The sequence below is a fragment of the Phascolarctos cinereus genome, unplaced genomic scaffold, assembly GCF_003287225.1.
Source record: "Phascolarctos cinereus isolate Bilbo 61053 unplaced genomic scaffold, phaCin_HiC Scaffold_5;HRSCAF=322, whole genome shotgun sequence".
NCBI classification, from domain to species: Eukaryota; Metazoa; Chordata; class Mammalia; order Diprotodontia; family Phascolarctidae; genus Phascolarctos; species Phascolarctos cinereus.
Genome location: NW_027555958.1, coordinates 328458680 through 328480496, shown reverse-complemented (window position 1 = coordinate 328480496; position 21817 = coordinate 328458680). Strand labels below are relative to the sequence as shown.

At 42.7% G+C, this 21817-nt stretch overlaps 1 protein-coding gene across 1 annotated transcript; it reads right to left on the bottom strand.

Moving 5' to 3' along the window:
* Positions 1 to 2056: 2056 nt before the first annotated feature.
* Positions 2057 to 20262, bottom strand: SLAMF8 (SLAM family member 8). The gene is made up of 5 exons (XM_020977753.2): positions 20137 to 20262; positions 9480 to 9800; positions 6082 to 6387; positions 4465 to 4572; positions 2057 to 2757 (listed from the first exon to the last, which is right to left on the bottom strand). Exons 1-5 carry the CDS (start codon positions 20174 to 20176, stop codon positions 2693 to 2695), a joined length of 840 nt encoding a protein of 279 aa, XP_020833412.1. The 5' UTR covers positions 20177 to 20262; the 3' UTR covers positions 2057 to 2692.
* Between the last annotated feature and the right edge of the window lie 1555 nt (positions 20263 to 21817).

The window sequence follows — 21817 nt, the reverse complement described above, 5'->3', positions numbered from 1 at the left end:
AGCATTAAGAGTTGATTCAGGGAGAGGGAAAGTCCCTACTCTGTGCAGAGCTGCCCTACTATGCCATAGGGAGGAAAAGGGAGGGGTAGAGTTGTGGAAATGGCATGAATGCTTCCTTTGCATAACTTCCCGTATTGGCCCCAAACCCCAAGGGGGACATTCACTTCAGAATATTTCTTCGCTATTGGAATGCCTAAAAATCCTGGTTTGGAGACTCCTTCCTTCAGGTCGGTTCCTTCATTCTATGTTAAAATCCAAATACTCCTGGAACAAATAAGCTATTAAACTCTATTAGCAATTAACTATTAGCTAAGGAGTTGATCGGAATCTTTTCAATTAAATTAAAATGGCTAAGGCGCTGTATTGCAGAACCACACACACACACACACACACACACACACAACACACACACACACACACACACACACACACACACGCAGGCAAGTTTCCATAGAGATGAGTAGGGGAAAGATGGCCTGGTTAGAGTGTAGCGGTAGAGGCCTTGAGAAGCCTCCCTGCTGAGAGAAGGGAAAATGGGAGGGCTTTTTCTTGCCAAGGCCAACTCTTCTACATACACAAGTGATCTTATTCTATCCTGCCTTCTCCAGCAGATTTCCTCCACTATCATGTATACTTTCTCACCTTTAATACTCTCTATGTCTCCTGGCTGCTTTCTTATTGCCTACAAACAAACAGGTCTCCCTCATCCTTAAAAAACCCTCACTTGACCCATCTATCACCACTAGCTATCATCCTATATTTTTCCTTCCTTTTGAAACTCCTTGAGAAGGCCATCTGTAACTGATGCCTTCATTTCCTTTCCTCCTACTCTCTTAACTCTGGATTCAGTTTCCTATCTCATTATTCAGTGGAAACTCCTGTCTCCAAAGCCACCAGTGATCTCTTAATTGCCAAATCCAATGGCCTTTTCTCAGTCTCATCCTTTTTGACCTCTCTGCAGCCTTTGACACTATTGATCAGTGTCTTCTCCCCAGGTTTTCATGACAGTTTTCTCCTGGTCCTCCTCCTTCCTGTCCGACCACTCCTTCTTAGTCTTCTTTGCTGGATCTTCTTCCAGGTTGTGCCTATTAACCATAGGTGTCCCCCAAGACTCTATGCTGGACCTTCTTTTCTTCTTCCTCTATACTATTTCACTTGGTGGTCTCATCAGCTCTTGTGGGTTTATTTATCATCTCTATGCAAATGATTCTCAGATCTATTCATCTAGCACTAACCTCCTTCTTGACCTCTATTCTTGAATCTCCAACTACTTAATGGACATCTTCAACTGGAGGTCAAAACTGAACACATTAGTTCCCCCCTCAACAATCCCCTTTCCCTAACTTCCCTTTTACTGTTGAGGGTACCGTCATCCTTCCAGTCACCCAAACTCAGAGTCAGCATCAACTCCTCACTATCTCACCCAACCATATCCAACCTGTTGCTAAGTCCTGTCCATTCTATCTTTGTAATATCTCTTATATCTCTCTGACACTGATTGATAATCACTCTGATGCAGAGCTTATATAAATCTAAGCTATCATCAAAGTGCTAATAGCCATACTTTTTATTTTCTGGAGGCAGGGGAGTAAATTAAGTTTTTGGAGTCCACAGTCTACAGTTTCTTTTTCTGATGATTGATCCACAAAGGACACCTTGAGTACCTCTTTAAGTAGGTGTCAGGGTCAGTGGAGATAGTTGGCAGCAAAGTTATTGATTATTCTGGTTGTCCCTAACAGGTTCCTTTTTGAGGCCTGTTCGTTGAAGCAAAAGGTCTCCAGGCTAGAACAGGGAATCATAGGATCATAGGATGTTTTATCATCCAGTTACCAAACTGGATGGTACCGTTAGAACTCATCTAGTCCAATCCCCTCATTTTATAGATGAGGAAACTGGTTATGACTTGCCCAAGGTCACACAGCTAACCTCCCTCCCTTTAACCCATTTTTTTCTTCCTATCTTCTTGGGAGAGAAAAAGTTAGGAGGAACAGGAAACAGCAAGCAGCCTGGAGGAAGTCCAGGGCTAGGGCCTAGATAGAAGGCAAGAAAGGTGTACTGCAGTTTCTCTTTTTATTCCAATGCATATTGGCTCCACAGACTTTGATTCTGGAGACCCTACCTAATGTTTTCCAGGGCCTTGGGGTCCTGTGCACAATCAATCAATCAACATGAATTTATCAAGCATGCTTTGTGTGCCAGGCACACAATGCCTTGGAGAGTTGGTGTCAGTTTTAGTGGTGCCCAGGTGGTCAATGCCATAATGAACAGTGTCCATGGGAGTAAGGTTCCAGACAGTATGTGGCTATATGATCCTTGGTCCCTATGGCCACACATTCTGTAACTATTTCTACAAAACCTTTTGGTTCTTCTAGGAACTTCCCTCTGAACTTCCTCCTCACAGTGCTAGGGAGGAAGGTATTGGTGGTATTGTGCCTTTTGGAAGGATGAGCCAACACCTTGCTCCCTTGAGAATCTGTTCCATTGGCCCATGTCATGGAGTCCAGAGGCTGTAGGATGAATTGCCCACTACCAGTATCCCAGGGACCGAAAGAGTTTCTTGAGAGGTAAAGATACTAGGAGTGGTTTATAATTGCCAGGCCATTCCCCAAGTCACCATGGGCTAAGTGAGTACTCCAAGGACAGTCCCAGGAGCCCTGGCTCGATGGTGTCACAAGAAGTCTTGGCAGTTGAACTACACCAGAGGTGTCTCTGTCCCCGTGGTCGTACTGTTGGGAGAGTTGTTTCTTCTCTTTTTCCCTGACAAGGAGTAAAAGACAAAGCACAGAATTTGGTACAATTCATTTCAATAAACATTGTTAAATGCCCACTATGTGGCAAGCACCATGCTAGGGGCTGGAGATTTAGAAACAAAAATAAACACATCCCTTGTCTTTAAGGTGCTTTGATGACTCAGGAAGAGAGAGTGAGGCTGACTGCACAGCTCTGCCTCACTTAAATCCAATTCATGCACAAGTCAAGATACCACCCCGTGATGTCATTGGCCCTCTTCAAAAATGAAAGACTGACAACAATAACAACGAGCTTAGATTCTACCGGACAAAGTATATCAACCTCTATAAATCTCAGCCTCACTAGGCTGGGAAGACCCTTTATGTGCTATTTGGCTCTAGGCAGCCTCTCTCCTAAATCATCACTGAAAACTATCTCTCTCAACCTTCAGAATCCCTAGAGATTCACAACCTTTCCTGCCCCATCCCCTACTCCTTAACATTCAGGAATGAGAAGTTAATCACAAGATCTAACTTCAATCTCTCCTGATACAAATTTATTCATATAAGGCGCATTCAATTGGAGCCAGAAATGATGATTGAGACCATTGTCTAACTTGGAGGGTCTTAACTTTTTTGATGTCATGGACCCCTTTGGCGTCTGTTGGTGTTTCTGTCATTCTCTTTCTCATAGTGTTTTGAAATGCATAAAATACATGGGATTATAAAGGAAACCAATTATGTTAAAATACAGTTGTCAAATCATACGTAAAAAGTCAACAATTTTATGGCCCCCAGGTTAAGAATACTTAAGGGGACCTGTCTTCATTTTACAGATAAATAAATGGAGGCCCAGTGGTGATTTGTCCAAGTTAATGGGAGAGCTTGGCTTAGAACCTGGGTCTCCCAATACCCAGCCCAGTGTTCTCTGAATGACATTATATAAATGTCACTCCAGGAGAAACTTAGTTTCTGCAGCCTTCACTATACGCTGATATGCTCTTCCTTGAAGTTCATAACGCATATCTGGTGGTGATATAAATGGACTTGAAATGACTGCATCAGCCTTGCAAAGGATTTTCCAAGTTATTTAAACCTCTGTTCAGTATTAGCAGAAGCGTAACATATATCATCAAGGACATACATGACCCAAAAAGGAAGTAGGCAGGCCATGAAATTCAAGCGTGAGAGACAACTGATGGATGGACAGTCTGAATGCTGCAGTGGTGTCCATGATTTACTATAAGAGCCAGAGAAAGGTCTGCACTAGGCTGTTTCTCAATTCAGTTCAATTCCTCAAAGGAGAGATAAGGGAAAGGCATAGACAAGAATTGCAAAGGATGAGGAAGCATGAATGGGCAGTGTGGTACGAGAGAGAGTGTGCCAATTGGGGGTTCAATCCTGGCTCTGATACTTAACTACCTGTCCGACCTTAGGCAAGGTCTAACTTCATGTCCCAGGGCTCAGTTTCTTCATTTATAAAATAAGGGAATTGGGCTAGGTGATTTCTAAAGTCTCTTCTGGCTCTTATGATCCACGATTTTGTTATTCTATGCCAGGCTGACCCTTTCCTGCTAGTCTATAAATTCTGCAACCACCCCCCCCCCCGAGAAGGTTGCTTAGCATAATGCCTACTATAGCTCTTTATAGACAAGAATGGAAGTGGTTTAATCTCCGTGCCTTATCTCCTTCCCACCTCCTGGTCCCCTCCTGTAGCAACATCAAGGAATCTTACCTGAGCCAAAGGCACAGTGCCATATGGAGAGGATGCCAGCCAACAGCAAGAGAAGAGAGATGGGCACTGCCACTAACAGGATGTCTTTGTAGGATTTATCCCCTGGCCCTGGGAAAAGGAAGTTCAGGGTCAGGGTCAGAGGTAGTCACTGAGTACTTGAAGCTGCTGACCCTTCTGTGGGGCCAAATAAAGCACTTTCCCTTCCCTCAACCCTTCTTACAGATCCTATCTCCCTCCTATGCTTCTTATCTTCTCTCAGGAGCCTAAGCATCATTCCTGAGGATGGGGATGAAAGAAGGGACTCTGTTTAAAAGTGTATACGTGGTGTGACCAAGAGCTCATGCAAAGGCCCCGGTGTACTTTGGGGTTTAGAGAGCATCTTCTTCACAACATACCTGTGAGGCAGGGAATACAAGTATTGTCCCCATTTAGCAGATGAGGAAACTAAGGTCTAGCGAGATCAAGTAGACTCATTGTAGGTGACTCCACTCCCGTCAGAGCCAGGACTTGTTCTCAGGTTTTCTGACTCTCAGACTCCACTCTGTCATGTCAACCCTCAAAAACATGTTTCTACGTGCATTAGTGTGCATCTGCACTTTAGCACCTGTCCACACTGGATGTTCACACTCCCATAAACCCGAGAGCAAAGTACTAAATTGTCACAAGGCCACTTAATTTAGTGGAGGGAGCCTGGGAAACCTGTTTTTAGGGCCCAGGCCAAGGTTCCCTCTGGGGCCAGTAGTGTAAGGGGACAGACTCTAGGGCAGAGGTCACCTCCTCCTACATAAACACTCATAGAGAATTCAAAACTGTACAAAACCCCCTCATTCTCAACTCTTAACATCCCTATGTTATGGGGCTCAGGGTGGAAAGAACACTGAATTTAGAGTCAAGTCCTGGAGTTGTCTCGTCACTAGCTTTGTGATCCTAGATTAGGGGTGGGGAATCTTCGGCCCTGAGGCCACATGTGGCCCTCTAGGTCCTCAAGTGTGGCCCTTTGACTGAATGTAAACTTCACGAACGAATTCTGCACTTGAGGACCTGGAGGGCCACATGGGGCCTTGAGGTAGCAAGTTCCCCACCTCTGCCCTAGATGAATCACTTCATTTGTTCTCTGCTATGACAGTTTCTGCCATCTGTAAATCAGAATGTTCAGAGAGAACCTTTCCCTCATTGTGTGACTGAGGGACAAACTCTCATGCACTATGGAAATACCAAACTATTATTATGCCTAAGGGATCTTATTAATCCAAGGTTAATTATACCACGGGGAAAAGCTTTCCTCCCCTCCCCACCCCAATGTTTTTGTCTAGGTGAAGCCAAATTAAAAAGATAATTAAAAACAGGGTTATAAGGGCAAAGAAGTTATAACAGTGGATCCAGGTGGGGTGGATATAAGAGAATAAGGGACAGTTTCATCTCTTGGCCATGGCAAGGTCAGTCAGAATGTTTGTGGAAGTCTCTTTACAGAGTTCTGGGCTAGTCTGTGTTCTCCTCAGGGAGCTGTCCACTTCCTTCTCCCTACTCTTTTCCACCCACTCTCTCCCATTGACTATTGGGGTGAGTGGAGCTCCCACAGGTTGAGGCCCAAAGGATTGGTCTGACCATGTGGCATACCGGTATTCTGGAGGCAACTTTCCCAAGGGGTGACGGCCACGGAGTCCCAGCTGACAGGGTTGGACACAATGCAAGAGTAGATGGTATCCTCATCCCCTGGCCCCAGGGAGATCCTCAGCACTTGGCTATCAATGAAGAGACCCTGTTGGGGGTCCCTAAGCTCAGCTGCACCCTCTTGCTGCCAGCTGTAGGTCACTTCACTGCTATTGGGAACCACACAGGACAGGAAGACTTGGCAGGTCCTGGGTGGCTGGGTGCCATCTGCTATAGCAATGAAAACTTGCACTGTGGGTCTGGAAACCGCTTCTGGGAACAGAACACACAACATGGAGCTACGATTACACAGGTCATTAGTTACACTGGACACAGTCACATAGAATGGACTTTGTGACTTCTGTTCTGTCTCTCCTTTGCCTAGCTAAGCACTACATGCTTAAGCTATTCCCTGCTATATAAGGAAGAAAAAAAAAATCATTTATTAAGCACCTACTATGTGCCAATCAGGCGGACCTAGGTTAAAATCCTTCCCTCTCACACACTGGGGCTCTGTGACCCCAGGCAACTGACTGAACCTCTTGTATTCTAGGCAACTCTGTGAGGCTAGGTTGGTGTTGGCTTTCATAGGGTAGAGGTAGTATCCTCATCAGAGAATTCCCTACACCACTGAAATCTTGGCTTTATCCTCTTCATGCCCCATTCCAACTTACCTTTATATGGGCTTTGAGCTCTTCACAGCCAACTCTGTGAATGTGCAGTGAAGCATGTGGGTCATAGAATCATAGATCTGGAGCTGGCAGGGGCCTCGGAGGTCATCCAACCCAACCCCCTCATTTTGCAGAAGAGGAGATTGAAGCCTAAGAAAGTTAAGTGTCTTGCTTGAGGTCCCACAGGTACTAGGCTTCAGAGGTTGGATTTGAACCCTGGGCCTCCAACTCCAGAGCCAGGGCCCTTTCCTGCTTTACCCTGCTGCGTTTCATGGTTCAAATATTATTATCTACTGCAATTTCTCCTGCTTACTACCTGCATCATGGGCAGCTAGGTGGCTTAGTGGATAAAGAGTAGGGCCTGGAGTTAGGAAAACCCAAGTTCAAATCTGGCCTCAGACACTAATTGTGTGACCTTGGGCAAGTCACTTTATCCTGTTTGCCTCAGTTTCCTTATCTGCAAAATGAGCTGGAGAAGGAAATGGCAAATCACTTCAGTATTTTTGCCAAGAAAACCCCAAATGGGGACACAAAGCATCAGACACAACTTAAAACAACTAAACAACACAACACCTGTATCAATGTGGGTAGGTCACTTAGTCTTTCTGGGGCTCAGTTTCCTGATCTATAAGATGGGTTGTACTATATGGATTCTGTTGTCTCTTCTGGCTCTAGATCTGTGATTTATGAGCCTATGATCTCCATTTTGCAGAGCAGGAAATTGGGGCTTAGAGAAATTGGGTGATTTGTCTGCAATCACATTCCAACTCCAAATTCAGGCCACCACAGCAAAACTGTCTAACATTAATAGCTGCATGACCCTCTTAGTCAGTTAATTAATATACATTTGTTAAGGGCCTATGACGTGTGAGGCACCTTCCAATTCATTTCCCTTTTCTTAATGTCACCTTCTTCTTCTATAAAATGGAGATAACTCTACCTAAAACCTATATCAGTGTGATCCAGTAAAAAGACAGCATATAGAGATTCTCTTTGAAGACTTATGGGAAAAGGTAAGGAAGACTCCCTGTTTCCCCCAAGTGGAGTGGTAGGGATCTGCTTTAGTGGACAGAGTATCTACTGGACTTGGAGTCAGAAAGACCTGAGTTCAAGAGCTTCATCAGACACTTATTGGCTGAGTGACCCTGGGCAAGTCATTTGATCTCTCTACGTCCCAGTTTCCTCATCTGTAATATGAGGGGTTTGCCTCTAATATCCCTTCTAGCTCTAAATCTGAGATCCTTTGAAGATATCAAAGAGAGAGAACAAACTGCCTTTAAACACTTCAAGGACCTAAGAAATGCCCTCTGAAATTCAAACAATTAAGAAGCTAATTATAAATCATTGTTATCTAATCTCTAAGAAGATCCTCTGGGGACTTCACTGGGCAGCCTTGCCTGCTGAGTTCTAGCCACTGCATATTTGAAAGTCATGAAAGAGCAATGTATTTGAATACACCATTCAGATGTCTCTTGTGACTAATTTTCAGCGTTGTCCCACCTATCTTTACCCTCCAATCCCAACGATGGAATCTAAAAAGGTTTGTGGCACCATTGATTGTGCATAATTTGTATCTTTTCTCACCCTCCTTACAGGATAACTGAGATCTGACTTTGTATATTAAAGGAAAAGAGAAGTCATTGGCTCTTCATTCCCAGCATTTGTGCCTCTCAGCCAACGTTTGAAAATTTTGCCTCCTGTCAGAAGCTACCCATCAAAACTTTTGAGTTCCATATGGACTTATCACAAAATAAATATCAATGAGCCACAAGGGAGAGAATTTTCTAGGAGTGTGAATATATTATTTATAAAAAGAAATATTAAAAAGTGCCTGTCAACTGATGATGAAAGATGCTATGCGCCTCTTCATAGGGGAGTTATAGGCTCAAGGGGCAGAGTGAAATCAACATTCTCACCCATGGCTACCATATGGATTTGTTTTGTTTGACTATGCTTATTTGATAACAACAAAAAAAAAGCTCCTCTTCATATCGTCTTAGCACCTAGCCTGCTGCATTGTAATTATTAAATGTCTACTCACTGACTCTGTATGCTGCCCCCTGGCTATTTGCCTACATTGCTTACCCCTACTCCCTGTTCTCCAGCCTAGGTGAGACTCTGAAAGTTCTGGGCTCATTCTGGCCCCCTCTCCAATTGAGGTAGGAGTCCCCCCCCCAAACTGTAGGGATGTGGTGGGAGGTGGAGCTAGGGAAGAAGGGCATGGAGAATGGAAGAGGCTAGGGAGGAAGGCTAAAAGCAGAGAGGGGTTTCAAGAAACCAAAATCTCATCCGAGTTTTTGGAGGGTAGTTGTATATGTGACAATGAATAGTCTATTCAGAAGGAGGCTAGAACTGGAACTTAGAAATGTCTATCCTTTCTGCTCTAGAATAATAATATTATTAATAAAATAGTTATAATTAGTAATAATAAATTTTATATAGTGATTTGATGTTTATTACCAATAAAATTAGGTTTAATTTAAAATTCAGGTTCAGTTAATAAAATATAGTTTATTATTAATATTTATTATTAAAACTTCTATTAGCATTCCCAGTGCTTAGCACTAAGCCTGGCACATAGTAGGCATTTAAAGCACTTTCCATCTCATTTGATCCCCACGACAGCACTTTAAGGTATTAGCCCCAGGGAGGGAGTGATAGAGAGCTGCCAAGGTCAAGGTAGGCTCCCCTTACCATACACTGTGAGCTGCAGGGTGCGACTTTCAGTCCGGCCCCTGGTGTCCACCAGCAGCAGTGAGAAGTTGCCGCTGTCCCCTTGCTCCAGCGGCTGGATCTCCAGGCTGAGGTTGCTGTGCAGCCGGGTCCTGCCCAGGAATCGCGAATCATACAGGGTCTCCGGTGCCCCATGGAAGAATGTGGCCACAAGCTTCTCTGAGGGCCACAGAGATCTCCAGATAGCGTCACGGACTCGGAAACCCGAGGGCACCTCTGCCTCCAGCAACACAGAGCCCCCCACGAGCCCCTGCACCTGGGCCCAGACAACTGGGAGCAACACTGGAATGAAGAACAGTATCATCAAATTGGGAGGCTTCCCTATCCCTTCCCCAGGATCACAGAACCTTACAGTGGAAGGATTCTTGGAAATCAACAAACTTTCCCTTACCCCATTTTACAAGTAAGGAAGCTAAGGGCCAGAGGTATTGTGATTGTTCATAGTCACACAGCATACAGGTGTCAGAGCTAGGACTTAAACCCAGGTCTTCTGATTCTAAATACAGTGCTTTTTATTTTTATTAATTTATTTATTTTTGCTACAGCACGGCTGACTTTATTTTAGGCCAGGATGAGCTGTGGCCTATTGATTTCAAGAAATAATAATAGATACTAGATAGATGTTAGATAGCACTTAGCACATTAAGATTTGCAAAAAGTGTTTTGCAAATATTGTCTCATTAGGTCCTCACAACAACCCTTGGATGTGGGTACAGTTATTATCCCCATTTTACAGATGAAGAAACTGAGGGATGCAGAGGTTAAGTGATTTGTTCAGGTCTTCCTGACTTCAGGTCCATTGCTTTATCTATATATGCCACAATGAGGTGCATAACGGATGATGCTGATGATGCTGATGATGAATAACCAGCATTTATGTAGCACTTTCAGGTTTGTTTGCAAAGCACTTTATATGTGTTATTTCAGTTGATCCTCAGAACAACCCTTTGAAGTAGGTGCAATTGTCATGTCCATTTTACCCATGAGGAAACTGAGGATGAGAAAGGATAAGAGATTTGCCCAGGGTCACATAGCAAGTAAGGATTCCAACTCAGGTCTTTCTGACTCTAAGCTCAGCATTCAGCACTGTGCTACCTGTCTGACTAATAGAATATAATCTGTCCCCTGCCACCAAAAAAACCTCGTTTTTTTTATTCCGAAGAACATTTCTCTTTACCGTATATGAGAGCCTACAGATCACAACAGTTAATACTACCAAGAAGGGAAGAATGTTAATGAATGAATTCCATTTACTAAGCAGTAGCTGTCTGCCAAAGTCTGTGCTAAATGCTCAGGATTTAAACAGAAAAAACAAGGCAGTCCCTAATGTTAGTGATATTTGCATGGAGTGTTGACAGCGAAGGATAGTGGGGACCAGGCTTGCTGCTTGTGCTCTGAATGACATGGCTACTAGCCTCTTGCTGTCCTCCATCTTCACCAAGCCTGAGATCTCTCATCTCTGTTAGTTGAATTTTCAATCAGGCTTACAGTGGAGAGGTCTGCCCAGTTCAAAAATGTCCTTTCTGAGGTTTCTCCAGACCCATGATGGCCAGTGACCACCCATCTGGTTCAAAGTTAGAAAATTGTAGAATTCCCCATATTTAGGGTCTCAGACTGCTCAATTCAATTTAATAAACAGTAATTAGAGGCCTATTACCAAGGCAGATAGATATGACACCTACCCTGCTCTTAATAAGTTCATAATCATTTTGGGGGTGGTGGTGGTGGTAGGAGAAGGTAAGAAGGGAATATTACAGCCATGATACCACAACAGACTTCCTGTGTGACCTTGGCCAAGTGACTCTCCTTTCTATGCCTCAGTTTCCTTATCTAGAAAATGAGGGAGTTAGATTAGATCATTCCTAAGTTACCCTCTGGCTTTAAATTTCTATAATCTAGTGAATAAGATCCAAAAATTCCAGACTGGCTGAATTTGAAAAAAATTTGATTATTGTATCAGCTAGAATAAATGTCAGAGGTTATTTAGTCCAAACCCCTCATTTTACAGGTAAGGAAACTGAGGTCTAGGGAAGTTAAATGACAGACCTAGGATTAGAATCCAGGTACTCAGACTGTAAATCCATCCTTCTATGATATATGTAAGCCATATTACTTCATCTTGATTATGTGTACGTGTGTGTGTGAATGTGTGAATATGGGTATCTGAGCGTATGTGTGTGTCTGAGCGTATGAGTATGTGTGTGTGAGTGTATGAACATGTGCTTGTGAGTGTATATGTGTGTAAGTCCATAAGTATGTGTGAGCGTGTATGCATGTGTCTGAGTATAGGTGTCTGAGTGTATGAATATATGTGGGTGAGTGTGAGTGTATGAATATGTGTGTGTATATGTATGTGTAAGTATATGAGCATGTGTGAGTGTGTATGCATGTGTGTGAGTGTGGGTGTCTGAGCGAGTCTGTATATGAGTGTGAGTGTGTGAGTATATGTGTGTATCTAAGTGTATGAATATGTGCATGTGTGTCTGAGTATATGAGTATGTGTGAGTGTATGAGTATGGGTGTCTGAGTATATAGTATATGTGTTTGAGTATGAGTGTGTGAGTATGTGTGTGTATGTGTGTGTGTGTGTGTCTGAGTATATGAGTGTATGTGTGTATGAGTATGTGAGTATGGGTGTCTGAGTATCTAAGCATATGTGTGTGAGTGTGTGTTTGAACATGTCTGTGTGAGTGTATATGTGTGTGTAAGTGTATGAGTATGTGTGAGTGTATTTGTTCGTATGAGTGTGTGTGTGAATATGTATGTGACTTTGAGCCCATATCTTTTAGGGGCAGCTAAGTGGTATAGAGGAAAGAGCCCTAGGCCGGTGGTCAGGAAAACCTGAGTTCAAAAACTAGCCTCTGACAATTACTAATTGTGTGACCCTAAGCAAGTAATTTAACCTGTTTGCCTCAGTTTCCAGTTTCCCCATCTATACTTCCCAGGGTAGTTGTGAGGATTAAGTGAGATAATAGATATAGATCACTTTACAAGCTTTAAAGTGTTATAGAAATGCCAGTCACTATCATTAACCTCTAGTCACCAGGCCTCTAGTCTGGCCATAATTTTGTTCCCTGAGTCTTCTACTGCAGTCCTGTTGAGCTCAACCAATGTTTATAGAGCAAAACAAGGGTATGCTATAGGTGCACACTGTCAAATTTAATCTGCATCATGAACTTTTTAAGTCTAGACAATCAACCTAACAAGCCCTGATCTATAATGTTTTCCAGCTTCTGAGGATTCAGAATCTCACTCTGAAGATTCATCAGTCTCTTGGCCAGCTGTTTAGAGCTGGCTCCAGCACACCCCTACCACCATTGGAAGTTAAAGGGAGACATGGTAGAGTCGCAAACCAGAAATTTGTTTTTCTTTTTCTTTTTCTTTTGCTTTTAGACAATTGGGGTTAAGTGACTTGCCCAGGGTCACACAGCTAGTAAGTGTCAAGTGTTTGGTCTGAGGCCAGATTTGAGCTCAGGTCCTCCTGACTTCAGGGCCGGTGCTCTATCCACTGCGCCACCTAGCTGCCCACCCCCCAAACCAGAAATTTGAAAGACTGGAAGACAGAAGGAAGTTGTTCTTCCTTTAAGCCTTCCAAGTGGGCGACTCTTCCTGGCTCAGAGGCCAGTCCTCTTTGGCACACATCCTTATTCTTTTCTCAGGAAGCAAGTCACCAAGCAGGAGCCTCTAGAGGCCCATGCTATTTAACAAGAGGCAGGTGCATTTGTCACAAGAAGTGATCAGAATATATGCTCAGCCCCTTTACACTCCTTCTCCTCTAATGCCCTCTAACTTCATAGGGTCCAAGAGGCCAACCAAGAACCTCTGGTCAAACACGCTCCTTAGTAAGAGACCAGTGCATGTGTCCATCCCTATATTCCATGGGCATGCCTGTTATATCTGCAAAATGAGGTCATTGGACAAGAGGTCTTTCCTAGCTCTAAATCCTATGATAAAGGTTTAAGATGTGATCTTCCCAGGAAGCATTTGCATTTTTTAAAAGGAATTTCTGATTTCAGAACAGAAATGTCTTACCTTCCTTCAGGGAGCAAATAAAATCTTGGCAAGCTATCCCTGAAAGATTGCCAACCTCTAATCTAAACTCTCCTGGAACCCAGCCGGTGCCACTGTCTGAGATAACAAGAGCCATAAATATACTGACTGAATTCTAAGGGCACACTAGGACCATCTAGGGATCATAGAGTTGGAAGGGGATGTATGATTATTCAGTCTAACTCATTCATTTTATAAATAAGGAAACTGAGGCCCAGAGAAGGCCCAAGATCACGCCATTTTTTTTCTCCCTTCTCTGAGATTTTAGGGTTGCTCAGTTGCTATAGATGTATTGAGCACATTTTTGTTCATCCTTAGCAATCAGTCATCTCTCTTCTTAGCTCTTATCTTTCCACAGTGAGGAGCCTTAATCTTTTGGTCTTTAGCTAAAAGTAAATTGTCTAGCAAACATCAGCTGTCTGTGAACCGAGGCAGGAAACCCGCCTAAATAAACCATGTGCCATGGATAAACTACAAAGTGGATGTGTCACATGTGAATGATTGAGAATTGATTAGAACCATCAACTCTGCCATTTCCTGATTCTCAAATTCTGAGTCTCACTGTAGGTTGCCTGATTTTAGTAGCAATGTATCTTCCCTTCCGCCAAAACTCAGTCCATTCTTTTTAAAGAAAAGATTAAATGAATGTTAAAAATAATTTTTTTTTAAAAAAAGAAAAGATTAGATATGGTGCAGTGGAAAGAATGATGGATTTGGAACAGTAGGACCTGAATTCAAAGTCTAGTTCTTGTACTAATTATCTGTATGTCCTCATGTAAGTTACTTAATTTTTCCAGGCTTCTATTTCCTCATCTGTAAAACACTGCATATATATTCAGACTAGATGAACTAGATGGTGTCTAAGGTCCCAACTATCTCTACATCTATGATCTGATAACTCCATGAAAAAGCAACTCCATCCTGGCTTTGGAGGGGAGATACCTTTGTGATTTTTGTAAAAGTGGAGGGCTTCTTTCTCTGACGAGACAAGATAGAGGTGCTAGGATATATTTCCAAGACCCGATATTTTGTTCCTCCACCAATCAAGTTTATGACTACCCTTCTGTGACTCAGTGGACGATCTTCAAGAGTGGCTTTGGTCAAAGTAATTCATTGCCATTGATCAAGCTTCTCTGAACATAGCTATAGTGGGCTCATAGATGGCCCACATAAAGGCAATAGGCAAATTTCCAAAGCTTTTCAGGAGCTGCCAAAGTTTCTGCTCCACTGGCTTAGACTTTAACATTGAGGGGTTACTTATACCTCCTAAAGAGATGTTGAAAGGGCAGCTAGGTCTCGTAGTGGATAGAGCTCCGGCCTTGAAATCAGGAGGACCTGAGTTCAAATCCAGCCTCAGACACATAATACTTACTAGCTATGTGACTTCGGGCAAGTCACTTAACCCCAATTGCCTCACCAAAAAAAAAAAAAACCAAAAAGAGGTGTTGAAGTAGGACTTTATTGGGATAGTTGGAATACAAGAAAATTTGAAAAGAAAAACTTCTGGTCAACAAAATGGAATAGCATAAATATGAAAATGAAAACAACAGCTTGAGGAAAATACAAATGGCCATCATAACCTATCCCAAAACTCCCTATCCTAAATGCATGAAGAAGTAGCAAATACAAATAAGAGGTCAACAACCAAATTCCCTTTGATGAACAATCAAAAGGGATGAATGGACATTTTACAAATGAGGGGAAATAGGCATTAGTAAATGATTTTCCTCTACCGGATGGAATGATGACCTTGACCTCAGGAATACCTGGATTTGCATCCTGCCTCTGACACTTACTAGCTGTGTGGCCCTAGGCAAATCATTTACTTTCTCTGAATCTCAGTTTCCTCATCTGTTAAATGAAGAAGCTGGACTTGGTGGCTTTAATGTTCCTTCCAGTTCTAAAGTTAATCCTTTGAGTCTATGAATTATTCTGTAATCATGAGTTATTTTATGATTCTTCTTCTAAGGCCTCGCGGTGCTGTGGTGAGTACTCCAGGTCTTCTAAGCCTATGCCAGGATCACAAGCTAAAGAAGATGTTGTCAGGCTGGAAAAGTTTACAGTATGAGTCTGGAGACAGGCTATTTGTCGTCCAAGGACCAACCTCAACGATTTTGGAAAGGCTCATCACCAGAAAGTTGGGAGGAGGGAGTGCCAATAAAGGCATGAAGACTGTGTACTAATGTGTGGTGGTAACCCACACGGAGGAAAGCACCGATCTTTTGAAGCACTTGAGGAAGGTAATGTAACGTAACAGTATTTTAAGGTTAACAAAGCATTTTATTCTTTCCAAGGTTATTTTCACATGTCATGCCACTGTTCCTCACAATTACTTGGTGATTACTGATACGAAAGTTATCCCTTCCACATTGAGACTTTCTCCACTGAGATTTCGGTATATCATGGGGTTGGCATAAGAAATTATATGGGAATTTTTTGGGGGAATTTTATGGAAGCCATATATGACACTGAAGGCCAGCAAATGACACAGAAGTTTAGAAACTCAAAAACACATAAATGTATGTATAGTATTGTATAATATCAACCCAAATTTCACAATAAGGTATTATAAACACTCCATAAGGAAAAAGAAAAAATTCAGATTTCTTCTCTATATGAAGGAAGGGCCAAAAAAATTTAAGTGGATTTTCCAGCTCGTGGGGGCACCGTGTATCTTGCCGCACCCCCCTCCCCCATTCCCTGAAATGTGAAAGGGATAGCTATCACTAAATTAGAGTAAATTCTAGGATATTAACAACATAGAAAAACATGTGTCAAAGAGTATGTGAATCAAAATCTCAGCCACAAAATCTCTAAACATGGAAGGAAATATAAAGATTATCGAGTCCAACTCTTGTTTTTAAGCATGAACAAACAGATCCAAAGAGGTGATGGGACTTTTCTAAACTTATACACATAAGGTTAAATTGGAAAAAAATTTCCACCAACCACAAGGGAAATAAGTGGCAAGTAGGTCTCAATGTAGTTACAAATGTGTGCCCTTGAAGCTTGTTAAGAGTTTGGGTTTTGTACCCAATGCACAAAAAATCTGAAGTGCAAGGACCTGAGTTTGAATCCCAGGCTCTGCCAGGTTCCAACACTGTGATCTTGGGTACATTATTTTAACTCTGTGAGTCTCAGCTTCCTGTAAGATCATGAGATTGGACTAGAACACTTCTTAAGTCTTTTCCAATTCTAAATCCAGGATACTTTGAGCTTTGGTGTGGAGAACTCCCAGAAAGAGAACTCTTTCCACCAAGGCAGATTGCAATCTAGGAAGTTGTCCAGTCCTCCATCTAAATATTGCTTCTAAACAAGCCACTGTAACTATGTGAAAACAACACATATGCTAATATTTTTTTTAAAGGAAAACTTGGAGGCATGTGAGTAGTTCCTTTTTCTCTGTAAAGTTGTGTAAATTCCGATTATGTTAAAGAAGGAACTCTATAATAAATACAATGATCAAGTTTTGGTCCCCTAGAGATGAAAGAGGAACTGTGGGTCACTAAGCATTTGGATTGTACAAGCTTTCCAAATACTGGGGTTTTTGGTTAAGAAGGCTAGTTCTATGTTGTCAATGTCACCCTACAGGAAACTAGAAAACCCAGATGGCCACAAGTAACATCTTTATCCTTTCACAGCAGCCTCTCTCACCGCAAAGGGGCAGTTAGGTGGCATAGTGAACAGAGCGCTGTACCTCAGAAAGACCTGAGTTCAAATCCTGCCTCAGATACTTACCAGCTATGTTGGCTGGCAAGTCACTCTGTTTGCCTCAGTTTCCTCAATTGTAAATGGGGATAATAAGTATCTACCTGTCTGGGTTTTTGTAAAGATCAAAGGAGATAATCTCTGTAAGGTGCTTAGCATAGTGCCTGGCATGTAGTAGGTGCTATGTAAATATTAGCTATCGTTACTACTAATGATACACACTCCCATGCTCAAATCTTCTAGTGCTCTATGACTATAGGCAAAGATGTTAGGTACACAGGGCTGAGCAAAGAGTAGCTGCTAAATGATGTTCATTGAGTCAATTACATGATGGCTAAGAGAAGACAAGATGGAGAATTCCACACTGGGCCTTAAGGTTCATAGGTGAGATTGTTGACCTTCTTTTCACAACCACCTTGCGAAATAGGTAGTACAAGTGTTATCATGCTCATTTTACAGAACGGGCTCAGGGGGTGAAGTTTTATGCAACCTATAATTGCATAGTTTGTGTCTGAGCTGGCATTCAAACATTAGACTCCTACTTCCAAGTCCATTGCTCTTAGAACTATAACATTCCTTATACCACTTGGGTGTTGAAATAGATACACTGGACTTGGAGTCAAGAAGGCCTGAGTTCAAATCCTGCTTCAAACTCATTAGCTGTGTGACCCATGGTAAGTCACTTAACTTCTCTGGTCCTCAGTTTCCTCATGCGGAAACATGAAGGTGTTAGTCTTGATGGCCTCCAAGGCTCCTTTGCAATTTGAAAGTGGAGCCAGAGGACATAGGTTCAAATTTTGATTCTACTGTTTACACCATTGACTTAATGTTTTTAGAGAAGAAGACACTGGACATAGACTTAGGAAGAACTGGGTTCAAATCCTATCTCAACTCATATTAACTGTGAGACCTGCCAGTCACTTAATCTCTCTGTCTCTCAGTTTCTTTACCTGTAAAATGAGGAGGTTAGGGGGCAGCTAGGTAGCATAGTAGACAGAGCTCTGGCCTTGGAGTCGGGAGGACCTGAGTTCAAATCTGGCCTCAGAGACATGACACTTACTAGCTGTGTGACCCTGGGCAAGTCACTTAACCCTGATTGCCAAAGCAAAAAAAAAAAAAATAAAGAGATTGGATTTGGTATTCTTCTCATCTGTAAATGAAATCCAACAAACATTTATTAAGAGTCTACCAAAACACTATATTAGGATCTGGGAATAAAAAAGACAAAAATTAAGTAGTCCTGACCTCAAGGAGATTGATTTCATTGTGGGGGTAGAGGGAATACAATATGTATAGAGATAACTAAGTACAAAATATGAACAAGGCGATATAAAGATATAACAAATGGCAGCTAGGTGTTGTGGTGGATAGAGTGCTGGACCTGGAGTCAAGAAGTCTTGAATTCAAATTCTACCTTGTTAACTTTGTGACCCTGGACAAGTTACTTAACTTTTGTTTGCCTCAGTTTCCTCATCTGTAAAACGAGGACAATAATATGACCTATCTCCCAGGGTTGTGGTGAGGAACAAGTAAGATAATGTTTGCAAAGTTCCTTGCAAACCTTAAAGTGCTATAAATGCGAGTTCTTGTCATCATCATCATCATCATCATTATCATTATCATTATCATTAATCATAAAGGTGATGAAATCTGGGCTGTGCTTTGAAGGAATAATGAATGTTGCAGACACAGGGGATCAGGAACAGAGAATGCATGAGGGGTAATAACACGAAAAAAGATTAAAGAAGGTAGGTGGGAGCCAGACTGTGGAGGGTTTCAAATTTCAGCCAGGCTAGGGATTTTGCATTTTATTCCAGATGCAATAAGGAGTCATGAATATTTTTTAGTATGGGGTGACCTGGTCAAATCAATATTTTAGGAATATCAATTTGACAGCTGTGGGCAAAGAGTATATTGGAGTAGGGAGATGCTAAGAAGCAGGGAGACCAATTAGAAGACTATTGCAATAGTCTGGGTGAGAGATAAGGGTATGAACCACGGTAGAGGCTGTGTGAGTGGAGATAAGCAGACAGATTGTGAGAGATGTAGAAGTAGAGTGTGGAAGACTTGGTAATTGATTGGATGTGGTGGGTGAAGGAGAGGAATGAGTCAAAGATAAAACCAAGGTTATGAACAGGAGTGACTGAAAAAAGATGGAAGCACCCTTTACAGAAAGAAAAAAGTGTGGTGGGCAGATGCATTTAGGGGAAAGTATAATGATCCATTTGAGATCGTGAGCCTGGGGGGGGTCAGAGGTGCTAGAGGGCCAGGACAAGAGGGTACCCACAGCTATCAACAGAATTTTTATTTTAGTTTTTGCCTTGGAAGATGGGGTTAGATTGGTAATCCCTTCCATTCTGTATCCACTTCTTACCCCAAAATAGAAATCATTAAAAGGGAAAGCTATACCTTCCTTCCCCAATACTGGGCAAATACCCCTATTACCCTTTGGGGAGGCTTTACCCTTCCCTCCAAAGTGTCTTTAGAAATAAAGTAGTTTTGAGCTGTCCAGATGCCTCCAGTGCTCTCACATCATCTCTGCCCAAGGGTCACCATCATGTCCTATTGCCATTGACCCCAAAGTGTGCTCCTGCACTCATGGTGCCCTCTCCAGACCCTCCGCATACCTCTCCATTTGTGTTTTTTCTTAGTGCTACCTTGCAATTAAACCTTGACACCATCTTAGCTTTGGTGGCTCTCCCCCATCTTCCTCCAGTCCTTCCTTGGCCCTTCAGGGGCAAACTCACAATTAATCCTGGTTTGCCTAAACCTGTCTGATGGGAAGACCTATAGTCAGATGGAGTTCCAGCTTCCTGGTCAGTCCTCTTGAGCCTTCTCCCTACCCCCAAACTCCCCATACCTTCCCAGAGAAGGAGGCTTTGAAGTGTCCAGACAGCCATCTTGCTCCAACATGAGTGAAGAAAGGACTCAGGGAATGAATGTGTGTGTGTGTGTATGTGTGTAGGGGAAACAGCTCAATAAGAAACTAACCAACTGGAAACTGGAACATCCTAGGCTAAGAGGATGTGGGGAGCCTCATTGTGTCAAGTAATGGAAAACCCCATCCCAAGAAGGAGGAATCTTGACTCAGAACAAGATGCCCTGAAAACAAAAATGCCCTCAAATAAAGTAGAAGTTGGCTCAGGCCAGAGTGGACTATCTTAAGAACAGATTCTTATAAATCAGCCCCTTTCACGTGCTCCTAGTCTGCTAATGCAACCATGGAGATTTCCTGGACACGATATTGGGAAATAAAATTGCTCATCTCGAAATCCTGTCTCTTTACCCTTCATTTAGGGAAACGGCATTTTTAAAGTGGCCATTCTGTGCTAGTCAGAAGTAGGAGGAGAGGAGACCAGACTTCAGAGGGTTATAGGGAATGGTTAAGAAGGAAGACCCGGTAGACAGCTTTTTTTGGAAGTTCAGCAGCGAAGGGAAGGAGAGAGATGGACTAGATGGGTCAAGGGTGTGTTTGCAGGCTGATCCGAAGGCGCCAGTGGTGGGTGGGTGATCAAAGATTGAAGATGCTGGAGGGAGGGGCTGCCTGCCTGATGGAGCAAGGTTCGGGAGGGATGACCGAGCTAGTGGAAGGGAAGGGTTAACTCTGCGGTTGGTCCTCCGAAGCCTTCTAATCACTGGTACACAGCACTGCTCATTACCCAGCCACAGGGGGGAGTTCACTCAGGTAAATTAGTTGTGGAGTTCAAAGGGGCCACTCCCAACACTCTCTAATTAAGACAGCAGCTTGCAGCCGGAGCTTCCAGATCCCAGCTCTCTATTCCTCAGGGCTTTTTGGGGAAGCTAAATGTCTGCTACAAATGCAAGCTCAGTAGCTCCATCTGCCACCCACAACAGACTGGCTGCAGTTAAAAAAGACTTTTTTTTTTTTTTAGAGCAAAGTGATGCACAGAGGCTGGAGGAGGCGAGGAGATCTTTGTAAACAGAGGGCTCTGACCACCCTCCCTGGCCACATCCTCCCATTAACCCTTTGTTGCCTCCGTTCGTAGAGTTTAAAGTAGTAAAGGACTCGTGATCACCTAGTTCAACTTCCTCACTTAATAGAAGGGGAAACAGAAGTCTGGGGAGGGGAATGACTTGCTCTAGACAGCTGGCAAGCAAAGTCAAGATTCAAACCCAAGTCTTATAATGTCGAAGTAGAACACTCGCTACATGCTTGTAGCTCATTTACTAGCACTTGAGAAACACCGGACACACCCAGTATGATGGTAAATGTTTAATAACTGCCTCTCCGAAGATAATACGCTTTCAAGCTTAATCTTCATTATTAACATTTTCTCTATCACTTTCTGAAGTCTAGACAAATAAAAAAAAAATCTACTGAGCCTTGAGTTGCAGCGTTTGTTGATGTCCGAGGTATAAATGCACACACTAAAGATTTAACAGTCAGCTCTAGCTGACCAGTATGAGCCTCTAGCAGACCCCTACTTACGCTTCTCAGGGAGTACAATTGAACTCGATTAAGCAATGTGTGCAAACAATACAAATATTAGCCCCCTTAAGAACAAACCACGTCCCAGAGT

Bases quoted from the DNA above. Each gene is read 5' to 3' on its own strand.
- SLAMF8 (XM_020977753.2), bottom strand. From the start codon at position 20,176: ATGGCTGTCTGGACACTTCAAAGCCTCCTTCTCTGGGAAG. The intron at 4,573-6,081 runs GTATGCCACATG...TCCTTTTCCCAG, and splicing joins AAGTTGCCTCCAGAATACCG to GGCCAGGGGATAAATCCTAC. The intron at 2,758-4,464 runs GTAAGATTCCTT...ACTCCTTGTCAG, and splicing joins GCACTGTGCCTTTGGCTCAG to GGAAAAAGAGAAGAAACAAC.